Raw genomic sequence first — 17916 nt, 5'->3', positions numbered from 1 at the left:
CCGCGGCCGGCGCACCGCGCTGATCCGAAGGCAGGAGCCAGGTGCTTCTCCTGGTCTCCCATGGGGTGTAGGGCCCAAGTACTTGGGCCATCCTCCACTGCACTCCCTGGCCACAGCAGAGAGCTGGCCTGGAAGAGGGGCAACCAGGACAGAATCCGGCGCCCCGACCGGGACTAGAACCCGGTGTACTGGCGCCGCAGGCGGAGGATTAGCTTATTGAGCCGCGGGGCTGGCTGACAATCGTGTTTCTTAAAAAAGAAAAAAAAATAACAAAGTGTTCAGGTTAAACAGTTTCTACTTTATACAGAAGGAAAGCACGCCATAGGAAAAACTGACCTCACAGTGTTGCTTTGAGAATGAAAAGATCAGGGGACGGTGCTGTGGCGCGGCAGATAAAGCCGCCCACCACCTACAGTGCCAGCATCCCATATGAGCACCAGTTCGTGTCCTGGCTGTTCCACTTTCGATCCAGCTCTCTGCTATGGCCTGGGAAAGCAGTAGAGGATGGCCCAAGTATTCAGGCCCCAGCATCCACGTAGGAGACCTGGAGGAAGCTCTTGGCTCCTGATCTGCACAGCTCTGGCTGTTATGGCCAATTCAGGAGTGAACCAGTGGATGAAAAACCTCTCTCTCTCTCTGCCTCTGTTTCTCTATATGACTCTTTCAAATAAATAAATATTTTAAAAACATAGAATGAAAAGATCTAACAGAAGAAGGCTTACAGCATTGCCTCATGCTTCAGAGATCTCACATCAAAGCTGAGGCTGCATTGTGTACTAAACTGGCCACCAGATGGCAGGACAACTCCAAAGTCTAGAGAGAGCAAACACCAGCCTTCCAAACAATGAACCAGTTATTCTACTTTTTAAGACAAAATTAGGCATCATTTGCATTTTTACATAATTTCATTTTACTCATTATATGTGGAAGTCATGGAGCAAAGATTTCTGCACATAACTAATGATTACGACCCCCAAGAAACACTCATTTTGTCTTAGTGGTTGCACAAAGACCAAATAATTAGACATCCTGCAACCATAAAATTTCAAAGGAAAAAAAGATTTGAGTCACTTCATTTAATAATGAGGAAATTTCTACCAGGAAATTAAAGGAACTTGGAAAAAGTCAAACTGTTAATACTAACAATAATCAAACCTACCTAAGTTTTGATTTCTATCACAGGGTTCTTTCCGCTACTCAAAAAATTATCATTTTTCTTAAAAACAAAAGTTATTTCTAGCCCTAGATACAGAAAGCTACACTGCAGACACAAACCTCATTTCTTCCCTTCCAATGTGTTCAGATTAGCTGCAATAGTAAAACATTATTTCAAAAGCCTTAATATAGATTAAAACAAGTAAACCAACCAACCAAAACAAACAAAAGAGCAAAACAAGTTACAAATCTAGTCCCCTTAGCTTCAGCCATATTTCTTTCTTCTTCATTTTTTTAAATATCTACTCATTCATTTTTCTTTTTTTAATAAGAAGTTTATTTATTTATTTTTATTTTATTTTTTATTTTTTTTTTTGTTTTTGACAGGCAGAGTGGACAGTGAGAGACAGAGAGAAAGGTCTTCCTTTTCCGTTGGTTCACCCTCCAATGGCCTCTACGGCCGGCGTGCTGCGGCTGGCGCACCAGTGCTGATTCGAAGCCAGGAGCCAGGTACTTATCCTGGTCTCCCATGCGGGTGTAGGACCCAAGCACTTGGGCCATCCTCCACTGCACTCCCGGGCCACAGCAGAGAGCTGGCCTGGAAGAGGGGCAACCGGGACAGAATCCGGTGCTCCAACCCGGAGTAGAATCCGGTGTGCCGGCGCCGCAGGTGGAAGATTAGCCTAGTGAGCCGCGGCGCCAGCCTTAATAAGATGTTTTTTATTTATTTTAAAGGCAGAGTGACAGAGACACAGAGAGAGAGAGACAGAGAATCTTCCATCTGCTGGTTCACTACCCAGATGCTGCAACAGCTGGGGCTGGTCCAGGCTGAAGGCAGGAGCCAGGAGTTTCTTCTAGGTCTCCCATGTGGGTGCAGGGGCCCAAGGACTTGGGCCATCTGCTGCTGCTTTCCCAGACCATAGCAGAGGGCTGGATCAGAAGTGGAGCAACCGGGTCTTGAACCGGTGCCCATATGGGATGCCAGCACTGAAGGCAGCAGCTTTACCTGCTATGCCACAGCACCTCATCCCTCATTCATTTTTTCTTTAAGATTGTTTTTTAAGGTATTTGAGGTATTTGTATTTTTTTTAAGATTTATTTATTTATTTTGAAATGCAGAGTCAGAGAGGCAGAGGTAAAGAGGCAGAGAGAAAGAGATATCCTCCATCTGCTGGCCCACTCCCCAAATGGCCTCAAAGGCTGGGGCTGGGCTGATCCGAAGCCAGGAGCTGGTAGCTTCCTTGGGGTCTCCCATGAAGGCTCAGATCATCCTCCACTGTCTTCCCAGGCCCCAGCAGAGAGTTGAACTGGAAGTGGGGCAGGGACTGGCACAGTGGGTAACGCCACCACCTACAGTGCCTGGCATCCCATCTGAGCGCTGGTTAAGCACTGGTGGAGCAGCGCTGGCCCTCAAACTGGTACACACATGGATGCCAGCACTGCTGGCCAAACTCCACCTGATAATGCCACAGCGCCGACCCCCACTCATTCATTTGAAAGTCAGAACTACAGAGAAGTAGTAGTGGAGGCAGAGACTGACAGAGAGATATCATCCATCTTCTGTTCACTCCCCAAATGACCGCAACAGCCAGGGCTGGGCCAGGACCAAGGCAGGAGTCAGGAGCTTCCTCTGGGTCTCCAAAGTGGATGTGCCATCTTCTGCAGCCTTCCCAGGCATACCAACAGGAAGCTGCATCAGATTGGAGCAGCCAGGACTTGAATCAGCACCCACATGGGATGCCACCTATTCTAGCCTACATATTTATTAAAAATTTTTTTTTTGTTCTTTTCATTTTATTTGAAAGGTAAAGAGACAAAGACACATAGAAAGATCTTCCATCTGCTAGCTTACTCCCCAAATACCACAAACAGCTGGGCTAGATGAGGCCAAATTGAAGGGCCAGGAACTCAATCCACTCAATTGGGTGCCAGGACTTCTGCAGTCTGCTGTAGCCTCCCAGGGTAACCATGGGAGAAAGCTGTAGCAAGAAACAGAGGCAGGGGGCCGGTGTTGCAGTGTAGCGGTTAACACCACAGCCTGTGATGCTAGCTTTCCACCTGGGCCCTAGTTCATGTTCCAATTGCTCCACTTCCAACCCATCTCCCCGCTAACGGCCTAAGGAAAGTGTGGAGGATGGCCCAAGTGTCTGGGCCCCTGTCATCCATGTGGGAGACCTGGAAGAAGCTACTGGCTTAAGTCTAGCCCAGTGCTGGCCACTGCAGAAACCTGCAGAGTGAACCAGTGGATAAGAAAATCTCACCCTCTGTGTTTCTCCCTGTCTCTCTAACTCTGAATTTCAAAATAAATAAATAAATACATTTTTAAAAAAAGAAGTGCAAGTGGAATTTGAATACAGGCACTTTAATATGGGACGCTAAAGTTTTAAACAATTTTTTTAAAAAAGATTTATTTATTTATCTGAAAGGCAGAGTAACAGAAAGGCAGATGCAGAGGCAGAGAGAGAAGTCTTGCATCCACTAGGTTCACTCCCCAGATGGCTGCAACAGTCAGATATGTGCCGATCCAAAGCCAGAAGGCAGGAGCTTCCTCCCGATCTCCCAAGTGGATGCAGGGGCCCAAGGACTTGGGCCATCCCTGCTGCTTTCCCAGGCCCAGCAGAGAGCTAGATTGAAAGTGGAGCAGCAGGTCTTGAGCTGGCACCAATATGGGATACTGGTATTGCAGGTGGCGGTTTTACCCACTATGCCACAGCACTGACCCCATAAATGGTGTATTGATTCTGTGCTAAATGCATATTCCAGACCATACTTCTTAATTAACTTTCAGCTAGATACTTTGATTAGAAGAAGGTAAACATGTTCCTCACATAATTTTATTGATGCCTTTTAAAATCTTTCAAATCTTACCTCTGTAAACTTACTCATTTCTTTTCCTTTGTCACTTACTTTAAAAAAAAAAAGTCATGGGGTTGTCATTAGGCCTAGTGATTAATATACTGGCTATGGGGGCCAGCATTGTGGTACAGAGGGTTAAGCCATCAATGCGTATAACATCAGCATCACACACTAGAGTGCCAGCTGGAGTCCCAGTTGTTGGCTGCTTCCTTTTCGTCAGATCCAGCTCCCTGCTAATACATCTGAGAAACCAGCACTCGGGCCTCAGCCACCCATGTGAGACCAGGATGGAGTTCCTGGCTTCTGCTTTGGGCTGGCCTAGCCCATATCATTGGGGTCATTTATTTGGTCATTTGGTGAGTAAACAAGGGATGAAAGTCTCTTTCTCTGTCACTCTGCCTTTTGAACGAATGAATGGAGGAGGATAACACAGGTTACCATGCCTGTATCCTACATTGGAATGCCTGGGTTTGACTTCCAAGTTTTGACTCCAGCTTCCTACTAATGAAGATCCTGGGTGAAAGCAGTGATTAACTCCAGCAGTTAGGATCCTGCCACCTACATGGGAGATCTAACTCCCAGCCTCGCCCTCCTCACCCCTACCAAACAGTTGTGGGCAGTTAAGGAGTGAAGAAATGCATGGGATTCTGTCCTTTTTCTCTCTTTCTCAAATACTCTTCTTATAAAACAATAATTTATGATTTGCAAATTATATAATCTGACCTAGTATTTCTCCTGAACCACAGATAATACAGCATGTTAATATAAATTCAAGATAATGAGTAAAACAAGACGCCATACCTAAAATAACCTTTACCATCATCTTCTTTTATTTCTAAAGACACAGAGAAGGTGAAGATATCACTGTCAGGAGTCTGTGGTGCGGCGGCAGTTGAAAGAGGGGTCTGCTTGGCAGAACGGCGGAAGGCAGTAGCAAAACTGTAAAGTATCCGGCTTACCTGCAGACAGACAGGTTAGGAAACCATATCAAATACTGTTAGCATATCTAATACTTCCAGTAAGGCTGGAAGTTATCTACTTTTTTGGGTAAAATCAGCTTTTCCTTTCTTACTTCCTTGGGTAAATTATCTAACTTTTTTGGACTTTACCATAAACAACACTAAAAACAATCAGAGAGTGGATTTTAAAAAACAAACGATTATATATATAGGAACTCCAACTGAGAAATCATTTCCAAAATGGTTAGAACTATCTGGACATATTTATTATAATAAAAATAGTCCTGGCCAGCGGCGTGGCTCAATATGCTAATCCTCCACCTAGCGGCACTGGCACACCGGGTTCTAGTCCTGGTCGGGGCGCCGGATTCTGTCCCAGTTGCCCCCCTTCCAGGCCAGCTCTCTGCTATGGCCCGGGAGTGCAGTGGAGGATGGCCCAAGTGCTTGGGCCCTACACCCCATGGGAGACCAGGAGAAGCACCTGGCTCCTGCCTTCGGATCAGCGTGGTGCGCCGGCCGCAACGTGCAGGCCGCAGCGGCCATTGGAGGGTGAACCAACGGCAAAAGGAAGACCTTTCTCTCTGTTTCTCTCTCTCACTGTCCACTCTGCCTGTAAAAAAAAAAAATAAATAAAATAAAAATAGTCCTAACAAGTTTAGATCTAAAAAAATGGCTTGCAAATCTGTCACTGTTGGGACACAAGATGCCTAAATAATCAACATGTAGCCAACTGGTCTCTGACATGCTTAACAACTGTGAGGGCCATGGTGAAGATTCACTCTTAGTTTTCTCTCAAAGACTTACAGCTTCCTGTATTTCACACCGGAAGACATGTATTCTGAAAAGCTCTGCATTGTAGTGACTTTCAGTAAAAGCAAAACAATCACTTTCAGGAGTTCCGTCGTGCCCTCGGACACAGAAGAGGATCTTGTAGATAGGGTAGTTTGCTATTTCAGTGTTTGTCTGAGGATCTAAGAGCCTGTCCAGAAAATAAAATACAAAGAGATTATAGGAATTATAAACAATTGATAATACATTCACATTACGATTTGAGTTTTTGGCCACTTTTGGTATGGTAATCATATCAATCTTAAGTTTTAATAATCAAGTCATATGTGGGTTACTGAAGTTATTGATTACAAATTGAAAAATGTATAGTCTCATGTTCCAGGCAGGCAAGCAGAAGGGTACAAATAATATCAATAAGCAAATATATCTAATATAATGTACACATAAAAAATGAAATGATCAATTGGACTACTCAACTAGATCTCTAAAGTTGTGCTTCTGACAATCTACTGAGAGAATGGCCTACTCTGTTTTATGATTTAAAAAATAAAATACAGGGGCCAATGCTGTGGTGGAGCGAGTAAAGTCATCGCCTGAAGATGCTGGCATCCCATACTTACCGGTGCCACTTTGTGTGCTGGCTGCTCCACTTCCTAGTCAGCTCCCTGCTAATGGCCTAGTAAAAGCAGTGGAAGATGGTCCAAGGGTTTTGGCCCCTGGCTTCTACCTGGCCCAGTGCTGATGGCTACAGCCATCTGGGGAGTGAAACAGCAGATGGATGATTTCTCTGTCTTTCCCTCTCTGTAACTCTTTCAAAATAAATAAATAAATCTTAAAAAAAAAAATAAAATAAACAAAAAACAATATACTCTGTCAGAAAGAAGCATTTTTATGATTCATGGTGAATAATGTGGGATAGATGATACAACATGCAAACCCTCAAAAAAAACCCAGAAAGGATCATGAATCAAAAAGATGTCATTCAGTGAAAATCAAAAGATATCATTAATTCAAGAGCTATTCATTCTAGAAATATTCATGTGACACCTACAACATTCCAAACTCTTCTCAGGCCACTAAGGACACAGATATGAAAGGCTTGTAAGAAACCAATGCAATTTTTTAAAGTTTATTTACTTTTACGTATTTGGAAGGCAGAGTAACAGAAAGAGAGAGACAGAACAAGATCTTCCTTGCATTAGCAGGGAGCTGGATTGGAAGTGGAGCAGCCGGGACACGACCTGGGTCCCATACGGGGTGCTGTTGTTGCAGGTAGCGGCTTAACTCATACCATAACAATGGCGCCATGACTGTTCTTTATACTAGCTAGAACAAATAACAAAGGTAACCAATAAGATGTATGTATCAGCTAATGCACCTGGGAAAGCAGCAGAGGATGGCCCAAGTGCTTGGGATATCGCACCAATGTGGGAGACCCAGAGGAAGCTCCTGGATCCTGGCCACTGCAGCCATCTGAGTAGTGAACCAGCAGATAGAAGATCTCTTTATCTTGCCTTCGTTCATCCTAACTACCTTTCAAATAAATAAAATAAATCTTAAAAAAAAAAAAAAGGAAAGCCATTTCCTAAGCTTCAATTTCCTCATTTTAAAAATTAAGAGGGAGGCCGGTGCTATGGCATAACGGGTAAACCCACCGACTGCAGAGATGGCATCTCATATGGGAAATGGTTCGAATCCCATCTGTTCCACTTCCAATTCAGCTCTCTGCTATGGCCTGGGAAGGCAGAAGATGGCTCAAGTCCTTGGACTTCTGCACCCATGTGGGGGACCTGGAGGAAAACTCCTGGCTTCTGGCTTCAGATCAGCCCAACTCCAGCTGCTGTGCAGTGAACCAGCAGATGGAAGACCTCTCTGTCTCTGCCTCTGCCTCTCTGTATCTCTGACTTTCAAATAAATAAATAAATCTTTTTTAAAAAAATTAAGAGGCTACTGTAGCACTATTCACAACAGCAAAGAAATGGAAACAACCAAAGTGTTCATTAACTGGTGAATGGATGAAGATACACAAAGGAATATTACTTGGCCATGAAAAGGAAAAAATGTTATTGTCTGAAACAACACAGATGGAACTGGAAGTCATTATATTAAGCGAAATAAACCAAGTACAGAAAGACAAGAATCAAACAATCTCATTCATATGTGCAATCTGCAAAAGCTGATCTCATAGAAATTAATTTTTTTAAAGATTTTACTTATTTATCTGAGAGGTACAGTTACAGACAGTGAGAGGGAGAGACAGAGAGAAAGGCCTTCCTTCCGTTCATGCACTCCCCAAATGGCCGCAGTGGCCGGAGCTGCACTGATCCGAAGCCAGGAGCCAGGTGCTTCTTCCTGGTCTCCCATGTGGGTGCAGGGCCCAAGGACTTGAGTCATCTTCTACTGCTATCCCAGGACATAGCAGAGAGCGGGATCAGAAGAGGAGCAGCTGGGAATAGAACTGGCACTCATATGGGATGCAGGCGCTGCAGGCAGAGGATTAACCTACTGCGACACGGCACTGCCCAGATTTTATAATTTTCAAACTTAGCATGCAACTTCATTTTGATGTTAACATAACAAAAATGATATTTTTATCAGGGAAATATGGAAAATATAAATTAATATTAGTCACGTTCTCAGGCCAATACATTTCAATCATCCCCAAAACACTTTTACTTCTTATGCACTACATATGAGTGGGGTGAGGTGAGTACAAAAAATTGTAACAGGGGCCAGTGCTGTGGCGTAGCGGGTAAGAGTGTCGTCTGCAGTGCCAGCATCCCATGTGGGTGCTGCTTCAAGACCTGGCTGCTCCACTTCCCATCCAGCTCTCTGCTGTGGCCTGGGAAAGCAGTAGAAGATGGCCCAAATCCTTGGGCCTCTGCACCTGCCTAGGAGGCCTGGAAGAAGCTCCTGGCTCCTGGCTTAGGATTGGTGCAGCTCTGGCCATTGTGGCCATTTGGGGAGTGAACCAGTGGATGGAAGACTTTCTCTCTGCCTTTGCCTCTGTCTCTCTGTAACTCTGCCCTTCAAATAAATAAATAAATCTTTAAAAAAAATTGTAACAAATGAGTGACCATTTTTCATGAGAGTCACAATACCTGGAAAACAGGATAACATAGTGCTAGACAAATTAAACATTACATGAATAAACAACAATGCATCGTATTCACTACTGAGGTTAAAAAGCTGATGGAAATGTTCCAAAGATTTCAAGCAGCTGGGCTCACCTCACAGTTCCTTCAGAAACATTGGGCACTGAGAGGGTTACATCCAGGGAAATCTGACACTGGCTTCTTAAGATGGACATCATCCTTAAGGCTTCCACCTCACTCCTTGGTGCATTTACGGAAGCACAGCCTAAATAAGTTAGTTTACTGAAAACCACACTGTCCTCATCAGCCACCGGTGTGAAAGGACTTGACACTTCAGAATCTGAAAGAAACAATAAGCAGATAATCATCTTCATCTTAATATTTTGTTGATACCAGTAGTAAGTAAAAATCTACAAGCAACACCCATTCTCTTAAATCATATACTAAGGAAGATCATAACCCAGAAAGAGATAAATGCCCTTGAAAGCCAGAAATATCATACCAGATATCTGTTACTAACACCTTCATTTTTAGGAACTTCTGTCAACAGTCAATCCCAAATCCCCAGAGTGACCTGAGATTTAGATCCAATTTACTTTTGTGCCTCTTCTAACTTGCTTTGACTTTATAACTTATACTTAGGCCAAATACACAGCATTTAACCACTCTGAAAAATCTTCTTTCACTGTTGTAATCATTTTTTTATTCATCATTTTGGTCAGTTAATCTTTTTTTTTTTTCTTTTCTTTTCTTTTTTTTTTTTTTTTGCCAGGAGCCAGGACCTTCTTCAGGGTCTCCCACATGGGCAGGAGCCCAAGGACTAGGGCCATCCTGTACTGCTTTTCCAGGTCACAACAGAGAGCTGGAGTGGAAGTGGAGCACCTGGGACTCAAATCGGCGCCCATATGGGATGCCAGCAATGCAGGTAGCGGCTTTACCCACTACACCACAGCGCTGGTTCCTAGCTTTTTTTTTTTAATTTAAAAAGGAGAAAATTGGGGCCAGCACTGTGGCACAGCAGGTTAATGCCCTGGCTTGAAGAGGCAGCATCCCAAATGGGTGCTAGTTCGAGGCCCGGTTGCTCCACTTCCAATCCAGCTCTCTGCTGTGGGCTGGGAAAGCAGTAGAAGATGGCCCATGTCCTTGGGTCCCTGCACCCGTGTGGGAGACCTGGAAGAAGCTCCTGGTTCTTGGCTTCGGATAGGTGCAGCTCCGGCCATTGCAACCAATCAGGGAGTGAACCATCAGATGGAAGACCTCCCCACCCCTCTCCCCCGTGTTTTTCCTCTCTCTGTGTAACTCTAACATTCAAATAAATTAAAAAATCTTTAAAAAAATAACTAAGTGAAAAAATTTAAAAATACATTTTTTAAAGATTTATTTCATTTATTTGAAAGACAGAGTTATAGAGAGGTAGAGGACTAGAACTGGCACCCATATGGGATGCCGGCACTTCAGGCCAGGGCTTTAACCCACTGCAACACAGCACCGGCCCCTTAAAAAATTGTTATTTAAGGAATATAAAATTCATGTATTTCATATACACAAATTTAGGAATATCATGTTTTCTTAACCTCTCTGCGTTCTCTTTCCCCAAAACCCATCAATAGATTTAACACCCCACTTTTCCAGGTGAGCCTTATGATTGCCATTTCCCTCCTTTCTTATTATGCCTTTCTGCCCCTCGTTCAAGTCCCCCTTTTTCTACTTGGAACTACTCCCATAGAATCATAAAAGTCCTGGAGCAAGTATCTTTTCAGCAACATTATCCATCTATTTCTCCATCACTATACTCAAATTCCTTCTTTTCTGGACAAATCTTTAAGAATTTTGAAAAAAGATTGTTAGTGTCATTAACTACTATTTTTTCTTCTGTGGCATCTGGAGATCCTAGATACCCTAGATATCCTAGATAACGTGTTTTACATACTCTGAATCAAACCTAGGATAGAATGTACACTCAAATATTAAAAACAATAACCTTTAAGTAACACAAGCAATGCAGCAATCCTAACCTCCTTGTCCAGGTTTCACTGGCAGGCTCATCTCTGGTTTTTGGAGCCCTACTAATGGCACGGGGTTAATGGTGGATGAAGCTGAAAGCTGACTGGAAAGAGGCCCATCTCCTTCGCCATCCAGTTGTGCCCTTTCCACAAGTTCCTTGTCCCCTGGCTGGTCATCCACCGGAGGGTCCATCAGCACATCTGCTAGCTCTTTTTGCAGCTGCTGCTCACTTCCATTGCCTATAATCTGAAGGTCATAAACATATGCAATCAGTAAAGTGAGAAACAGAGGCCAGCACTGATTAAAATAGGTTTGCATTATACAGAAAATCATCAGCATTTCTTTTGATATATTATATTCTCAATGTTTCTGAAAATAGAATAAAGATTTGAAACAAATTACAGCCTGCAGCTGCTCTCTTAATCTATATAGTTTTTCATGAAAAGTACAAAGTGAATTTGAACAAAACAACCAGAAATAAATATGAAATTTGTTCAGGGTTATTTAAGTTTTCTACAGTGTTCTAAATTAACAACAACTTGAATATTTGAAATCCTACCTGTCTGGTGAGAAATAATGCTTTTAAATGGAATATCATTAGTGGCTTTTCTTCCTGTTTTCTCAAAGTTATCAATAGAACCACACCTATTAGGTATATAATTAGTTCTGAGACATTTGAATAAGCTGAAGAGATAACTAACTGAAATAGTTGTTAGGAATAAAAGCATTGCAGTCAATAACATCAAGCATTTTTATGGAATCACAAATACATTAGACTCCATGATTAAGCAATTAGTAATTAACAACTGGGAAGGCTAACTAAATTAAAGAAAAACATACTGTTAATGTACTGTTTTGCTCTTTGGTATATGAAGTAAACCTGAGAATTCTGTTGTATGTAGTACCTACATTGTAATATATTCACCTATCACAGAAATATACCCAACCTTGAAAGAAAACATTTTATACTTCTTTATATTTATTTTGTCTCTATTCCTTTATTTATAAATTTTATAAATGCAAGACTCAAATCAGGCTCTCCGATATGGGATGCTGGCAGCCTGAGCAGCACCTTAACTGCTACACCAAATGCCTGCTCTTAAAAAATCTTCAAAAGACATCTATTTTCTTCAGTTAATAATGTAAAAAAAAAAAAAAAAAAAAGACTGTACTGACAGGGTTAAATTTCCAGGACACTCAGTTCTTTAGGGATAGATGAAATGGCTGGTACCATCACTGATGCAGTGACTTGTAGGCGAGTGCTGTGGCACAGAGATTAAGGCATCACCTGGGATGCCAGCATCCCTTATCAGAGTACTGGTTCCAGTCCAAGCTCCTCTGCTTCCAATGCAGCTTCCTGCTAATGTTTCCGAGGAGGCAACAGATAATGACTCAAGTGCTTTGGCCCCTGCCACCCATGTGGGAGACCTTGGTGGAGTCCTAGGATCCTGGCTTTGGCCTGGGTAGAATGGAAGATCTCTGTCTGACTTTCAAGTAGATGAAAGCAATTTTTAAAAAATATTTTTTAAAAATCTGTGGCAAAGTAGGTTAAAAATATTTCTCAAGACAAAGTCCAAGACCTTTTTCTTAAAGATTTATTTCAAAGGCAGTTACAGAGACAGATAAGACAGATAAATAGGTATCATCCACCTGCTGATTCAGATGGGCCACAATGGCTAAAGGTAGGCGAACCCAAAACCAGGAGCTCCATCAGGTTCTCCCACATGGTAGCAGGGACCCAATTACTTGGGCCATGTTCTGCTGCCTTCCCAGGCCCATTAGCAGGGAGCTGGATGAGAAGTGGAGCAACTGAAAATGGAACCAGCGAACTGATATGAGATGCAGACTTAACTTCCTGGGTCTCGACATCCACCCCTATATTTTCTTCTTCTAATTTCATTTTCTGTGCCCTTTCTGAAGTTTCATCATATAACATAAAGATACTCTGAAAATACATGGAAACGTATATAGCAAATGCTTTAAATTTGGAGAACATATTCCTTCATTTCCTTGACTACAACACAGAAGTATCTATTTCTAGTAAAAAAGTAAGAGAGCAAAAAGATGTTCTATGGAGAAGTCCTAAAGTTCCCTCCTATGCAGTATATATGGCTCTTGAAATGAGAAAGTAACAAGTCAACCAGTGATTTTATAAGAAAATTTTCAACTGGAAGAAATCCAAAAGGAGAAAAGATGAGTTCCTTTCTATTGTTATTGTCATCTTTCTATTACCAACACTGCTCCTCCACTAACTATTCCACTTCAGTAAGAACAAATGAAAACCCTTTTCCGTAATCAAGGATTCTGGTTTTTGCCCTACTAAAAATGTACCTTAATTGATAAATTACTATTGATATATTGATATATCCTGAAACCCAAATCCGCTTTCAACTACCACTCAACTCTTCTAGCCTCATTAAATAGCAAAAGTCCTTATAAGAAATGTGTGTGGGGCCGGCACTGTGGCACAACAGGTTAACACCCTGGCCTGAAGCGCTGGCATCCCATATGGGCATCGGTTCGAGACCTGGCTGCTCCACTTCCCATCCAGCTCTCTGCTGTGGCCTGGGAAAGCAGATGAGGATGGCCCAAATCCTTGGGACCCTGCACCTGTGTGGGAGACCCGGAAGAAGCTCTTGGCTCCCAGCTTTGGATCGGCTCAGCTCCAGCCGTTGTGGCCAACTGGGCAGTGAACAATGGGATGGAAGACCTCTCTCTCTCTCTCTCTCTCTCTACCTCTACCTCTACCTCTACCTCTACCTCTACCTCTCCTCTCTCTGTGTAACTCTGGCTTTCAAGTAAATAAATAAATTAAAAAAAAATGTTTGTATGCATAATCTTGTCATATTAAGCCCATTTCTCAATAATAATAATTAAAAAAACCCACAGATAAACTCTTCTTCAAGGTCATATCTTTTCGTTTTTCAATTGCCATTTAATCACCCTCACCAGAAATAAATGTATCTAATAACTTCCATTCTATTGAAATAGTTTTCATTTTGTCTTCCAAAGCATTCTATTCTCCTAGTTTTACTTATATATAACTAGCTATTTTATTTTAGTCTCCTCTTTGAATTACTCCTTTCAATTTTTAAGTATTAGTATATTCCAATCCTGCAATTCCTTTATTCTTTCCCATTTCAGTAAATGACACTATCAATTACCTAGTAAGCTCGGGCCAAACTCTCGGAATTGTCTTCTACTTTTTTTTTTTTTTTTTGAACAGGCAGAGTGGACAGAGAGAGGAGAGAGAGAAAGGTCTTCCTTTGCCATTGGTTCACCTTCCAATGGCCACCACGGCCGGCGCACCATGTTGATCCGAAGGCAGGAGCCACGTGCTTCTGGTCTCCCATGGGGTGCAGGGCCCAAGCACTTGGGCCATCCTCCACTGCACTCCCGGGCCACAGCAGAGAGCTGGCCTGGAAGAGGGGCAACCGGGACAGAATCCGGCACCCCAACCGGGACTAGAACCCGGTGTGCCGGCGCTGCAAGGTGGAGGATTAGCCTAGTGAGCTGTGGTGCCGGCTCCGGAATTGTCTACTTCTCTCTTTGCCTTATACTCCTCATCTCATATTAATACTAATCAGCCCTCGTTTCAAAAACATATCCTGAGTCGGAGCACATTTACTCCTGCTCTCCTTGCTATTAGACTTATCACTTTACTGAAAATTCTTCACAGAGCAGCCAGGGAGCCATTAAGATTTACTGACACATAATTCACATACCATAGAATTCACTCATTTAAACGTGTACTTTCTTAAAAAAAAAAAAATTTATTTGATAGACAGATACCTTCCAATCACTGGTTCAGTCCCTAAATGGCCACAACACCTACGACTGGGCTGGGCTGAAGCCAGGAGTTTCACCTCCCACATAGGTGCAGGGGCCCAAACACTTGGGCCATCCTCAGATGCTTTTCCAGGCCATTAAATGGACATGGATCGGAAGTGGAGCAACTGAGATTTGAAACATTGCCCGTACAGAATGCTGCTGTTTCAGGCAGAGGCTTAACCCTCTATGCCACAACACCGGATGTAAAAGCGTACATTTAATGCTTTTAAGTATATCTGCAGATTTGTACAGTCAATTTTAAATCACTTTCACCCCCTAAAAAAAGCTATATTAGGTATCATCTCCTTTATTCTCCCTGCATCTTCTTGGGACCCTACACCTGGTGGGAGACCTGGAAGGAGCTCCTGGCTTCAGATCAGCCCAACTCTGGCCGTTGCAGCGATTTAGGGAGTGAACCAGCAGATGGAGGACCTTTCTCTCTGCACCTACCTCTCAAATAAATAATTATAAAAAAAAAAAAAAAAAGACAGACATAATTTTAAAAAATGTCTACTCTGTAACCAGTATTGCATTGCAGCACGTTAAGCCACTATGTACAATGCATGCAACCATATCAGAGTGCTGGTTCGAGTCCTGGAAGCTCAATTTCCACTCCAGTTAATGCACCAGGGCAGGCAGCCCCTGCCACCCATATGAGAGACCAAGGTGGAGCTCCTAGCTCCTGGATTTACCCTGGCCTACACGTGGCTGGTGTGACCATTCAGGGAGTAAACCACCTGACAGAGCTTCCTCTGTCATTCTGCCTTGCAAATAAACAATCTTTAAAAAGGTAAATATTTGAGTACTTCACATTAATGGAATTATACATACAATTTTTGGTTTTCTCCTGACTAGCATGTCACTTAGCAGAATGTTCTCAAAGCTCACCTATGCCATAACACATTAATATTTCATACCCTTCTATAGCTATAATATCCTATTATACATATTTTGTTATCCCATTCAGCACTGGGTGGATATTTAAGTTGTTTAGTTCTTACTATATCCTAAGAACAAGATCAGCATCTGAGGATGGCCCAAGTGTTTGGGCCCCTGCACTATGTGGGAGATGAAACTCCTGGCTTCAGCCCAGCCCAGTCGCAGGTGTTGTGGCCATTTAGGGATAGGACTGAACCAGTGACTGGAAGGTATCTGTCTATCAAATAAATAAATCTTTTTTTTTTTTTTTTTAAGGAAAGTACACGTTTAAATGAGTGAATTGTATCAGGTAAATGATTTACTAATACTATTTTCTTTCAGTGAGTTGTTTTCCCTTTCTTAATATTTTTTGAAACATGAAAGATTCCAATTTTGATGTTTCTCTTTGTTGCCTGTGTTTCTGGTATGGTATTTCTGAATCCAACCTCAAAGCTGAGCTTATGAAGATTTTATTCCTATGATTTCTTCTGCACAGATTTAGTCCTTACATTTACATTTTTGATCCAGTTTCCATTTCAATGTATGGTATGAGGTAAGGACCCAATTTCATTCTTTTGAATGTGGCTCCCCAGTCATCCTAGCACACTGTGAAAGAACCATTCCTCCTTCAATGCATGCTCTTGGCTCCCTTGCCTAAATCAGTTGATGACCGGCACATAGTTCTTATTTCTGAATTCTTCAACTGATTCCAATGATCTATATGGTGATGTTTATGCCAATACCATTCTATCTTGACTACCATGACTCTGTAATGAAGTCTGAAATTTTAATATGTGACAACACGGCTCTTCATTTTCAAGACTATTTTGCCTATGCAGATTTTATTGTAATCCCATCTGAATTTTGGAATCATCTTGTCAATCTCTTGAAAAAATGTTATATTAGAGTCTGTTACAGACTGCATTGAATATAGAGATCAATTTGGGAAGCATTAGCATCTTAACAATATTAAGTATTATGATTCTTGAACATTGGAAGATTCCAATAATTTAGATCTTCTGTATAGCCTTTAAAACAATTTTCAAGTTTTAAAGTATTAATTGTACCTTTTTATTAAATGAATGTTTAGGCACTGTATTCTTTTGATGCTAAAATAGAACTGTCAATTTCACTTATACAGATTTCCTTTCAGGTGCTCTATTAGTTCTCAAAGATTAGGGAGAACATATGATCCCTTGGGACTGGCTTATTTCACTAGGTATGATGTTTTCCAGATTCACCCATTTTGTCGCAAATGACCGGATTTCATTACTTTTTTCTGAACTGCTGTGTAGTATTCCATAGAGTACATATCCATAATTTCTTTATCCAGTCTTCAGCTGATGCCATTTAGGTTGATTCTTTGTCTTAGCTATTGTGAATTGAGCTGCAATAAACATGGGGGTGGAGATAATTCTTTTATTTATGGATTTCATTTCCCTTAGATAAATTAGCAGGAGTGGGATGGCTGGGTCATATGTGAGGTTGATATTCAGATTTCTGAGGTATCTCCAGACTATCTCCATAGTGGCTTTACCAGATTACACACCCATCAACAGTGGATTAGGGTACCTTTTCCCCACATCCTCACCAGTATTTTTTTTTTTTTTTTGACAGGCAGAGTGGATAGTGAGAGAGAGAGACAGAGAGAGAGAAAGGTCTTCCTTTTGCCGTTGGTTCACCCTCCAATGGCCGCCGTGGCCAGCGCACCACGCTGATCCGATGGCAGGAGCTAGGTACTTCTCCTGGTCTCCCATGAGGTGCAGGGCCCAAGTACTTGGGCCATCCTCCACTGCCTTCCCGGGCAACAGCAGAGAGTTGGCCTGGAAGAGGGGCAACCGGGACAGAATCAGGCACCCCGACCAGGACTAGAACCCGGTGTGCCGGTGCCGCAAGGCGGAGGATTAGCCTAGTGAGCTGCGGCGCCCGCCCAGTATTTGTTGTTAGTTGATTTCTGTATGAAAGCCATTCTATGTGGAGTAAGTTGAAAAATCATTGTAGTTTTGATTTGCATTTCTCTGACGTTTAGGGATCCTGAACATTTTTCATGTGTCTGTTGGCCATTTGGATTTCCTCTTTTGAAAAATGTCTGCTCAAGTCTTTTGCCCATTTCTTAACTATGATATTTGTCTTGTTGCTAGAAGTTTCTTGATCTCTTTATATATCCTGGTTATTAATCCTTTATCAGTTGCATAGTTTGCAAATAATTTCTCCCATTCTGTTGGCTGCCTCTTCACTTTCCTGTTTCTTTTGCAGTACAGAAACTTCTCAATTTGATGTAATCCCGCTTGTTAACTCTGGCTTTGATT

At 42.3% G+C, this 17916-nt stretch overlaps 1 protein-coding gene across 18 annotated transcripts in view; it reads right to left on the bottom strand.

Annotated features, from left to right (window-relative positions):
- RABGAP1 (RAB GTPase activating protein 1) overlaps positions 1 to 17916 on the bottom strand; it is a 190091-nt gene that overhangs the window by 126208 nt on the left and 45967 nt on the right. For all 18 annotated transcript variants that reach the window (XM_008273353.5, XM_089302284.1, XM_089302268.1 and 15 more), the window contains 4 exons: positions 10870 to 11104; positions 8990 to 9194; positions 5775 to 5949; positions 4813 to 4970 (listed from right to left, as the gene is read on the bottom strand). In XM_008273353.5, the coding sequence (XP_008271575.1) occupies positions 4813 to 4970; positions 5775 to 5949; positions 8990 to 9194; positions 10870 to 11104 (773 nt within the window). The remainder of the gene's footprint in view (positions 1 to 4812; positions 4971 to 5774; positions 5950 to 8989; positions 9195 to 10869; positions 11105 to 17916) is intronic.

This window comes from Oryctolagus cuniculus, chromosome 1 (genome assembly GCF_051225735.1).
Source record: "Oryctolagus cuniculus isolate XC-2025 breed Fujian yellow rabbit chromosome 1, ASM5122573v1, whole genome shotgun sequence".
Lineage (NCBI taxonomy): Eukaryota > Metazoa > Chordata > Mammalia > Lagomorpha > Leporidae > Oryctolagus > Oryctolagus cuniculus.
The sequence above is the reverse complement of the archived record's forward strand: the minus strand, read 5'-3'. Positions and strand labels throughout refer to the sequence as shown.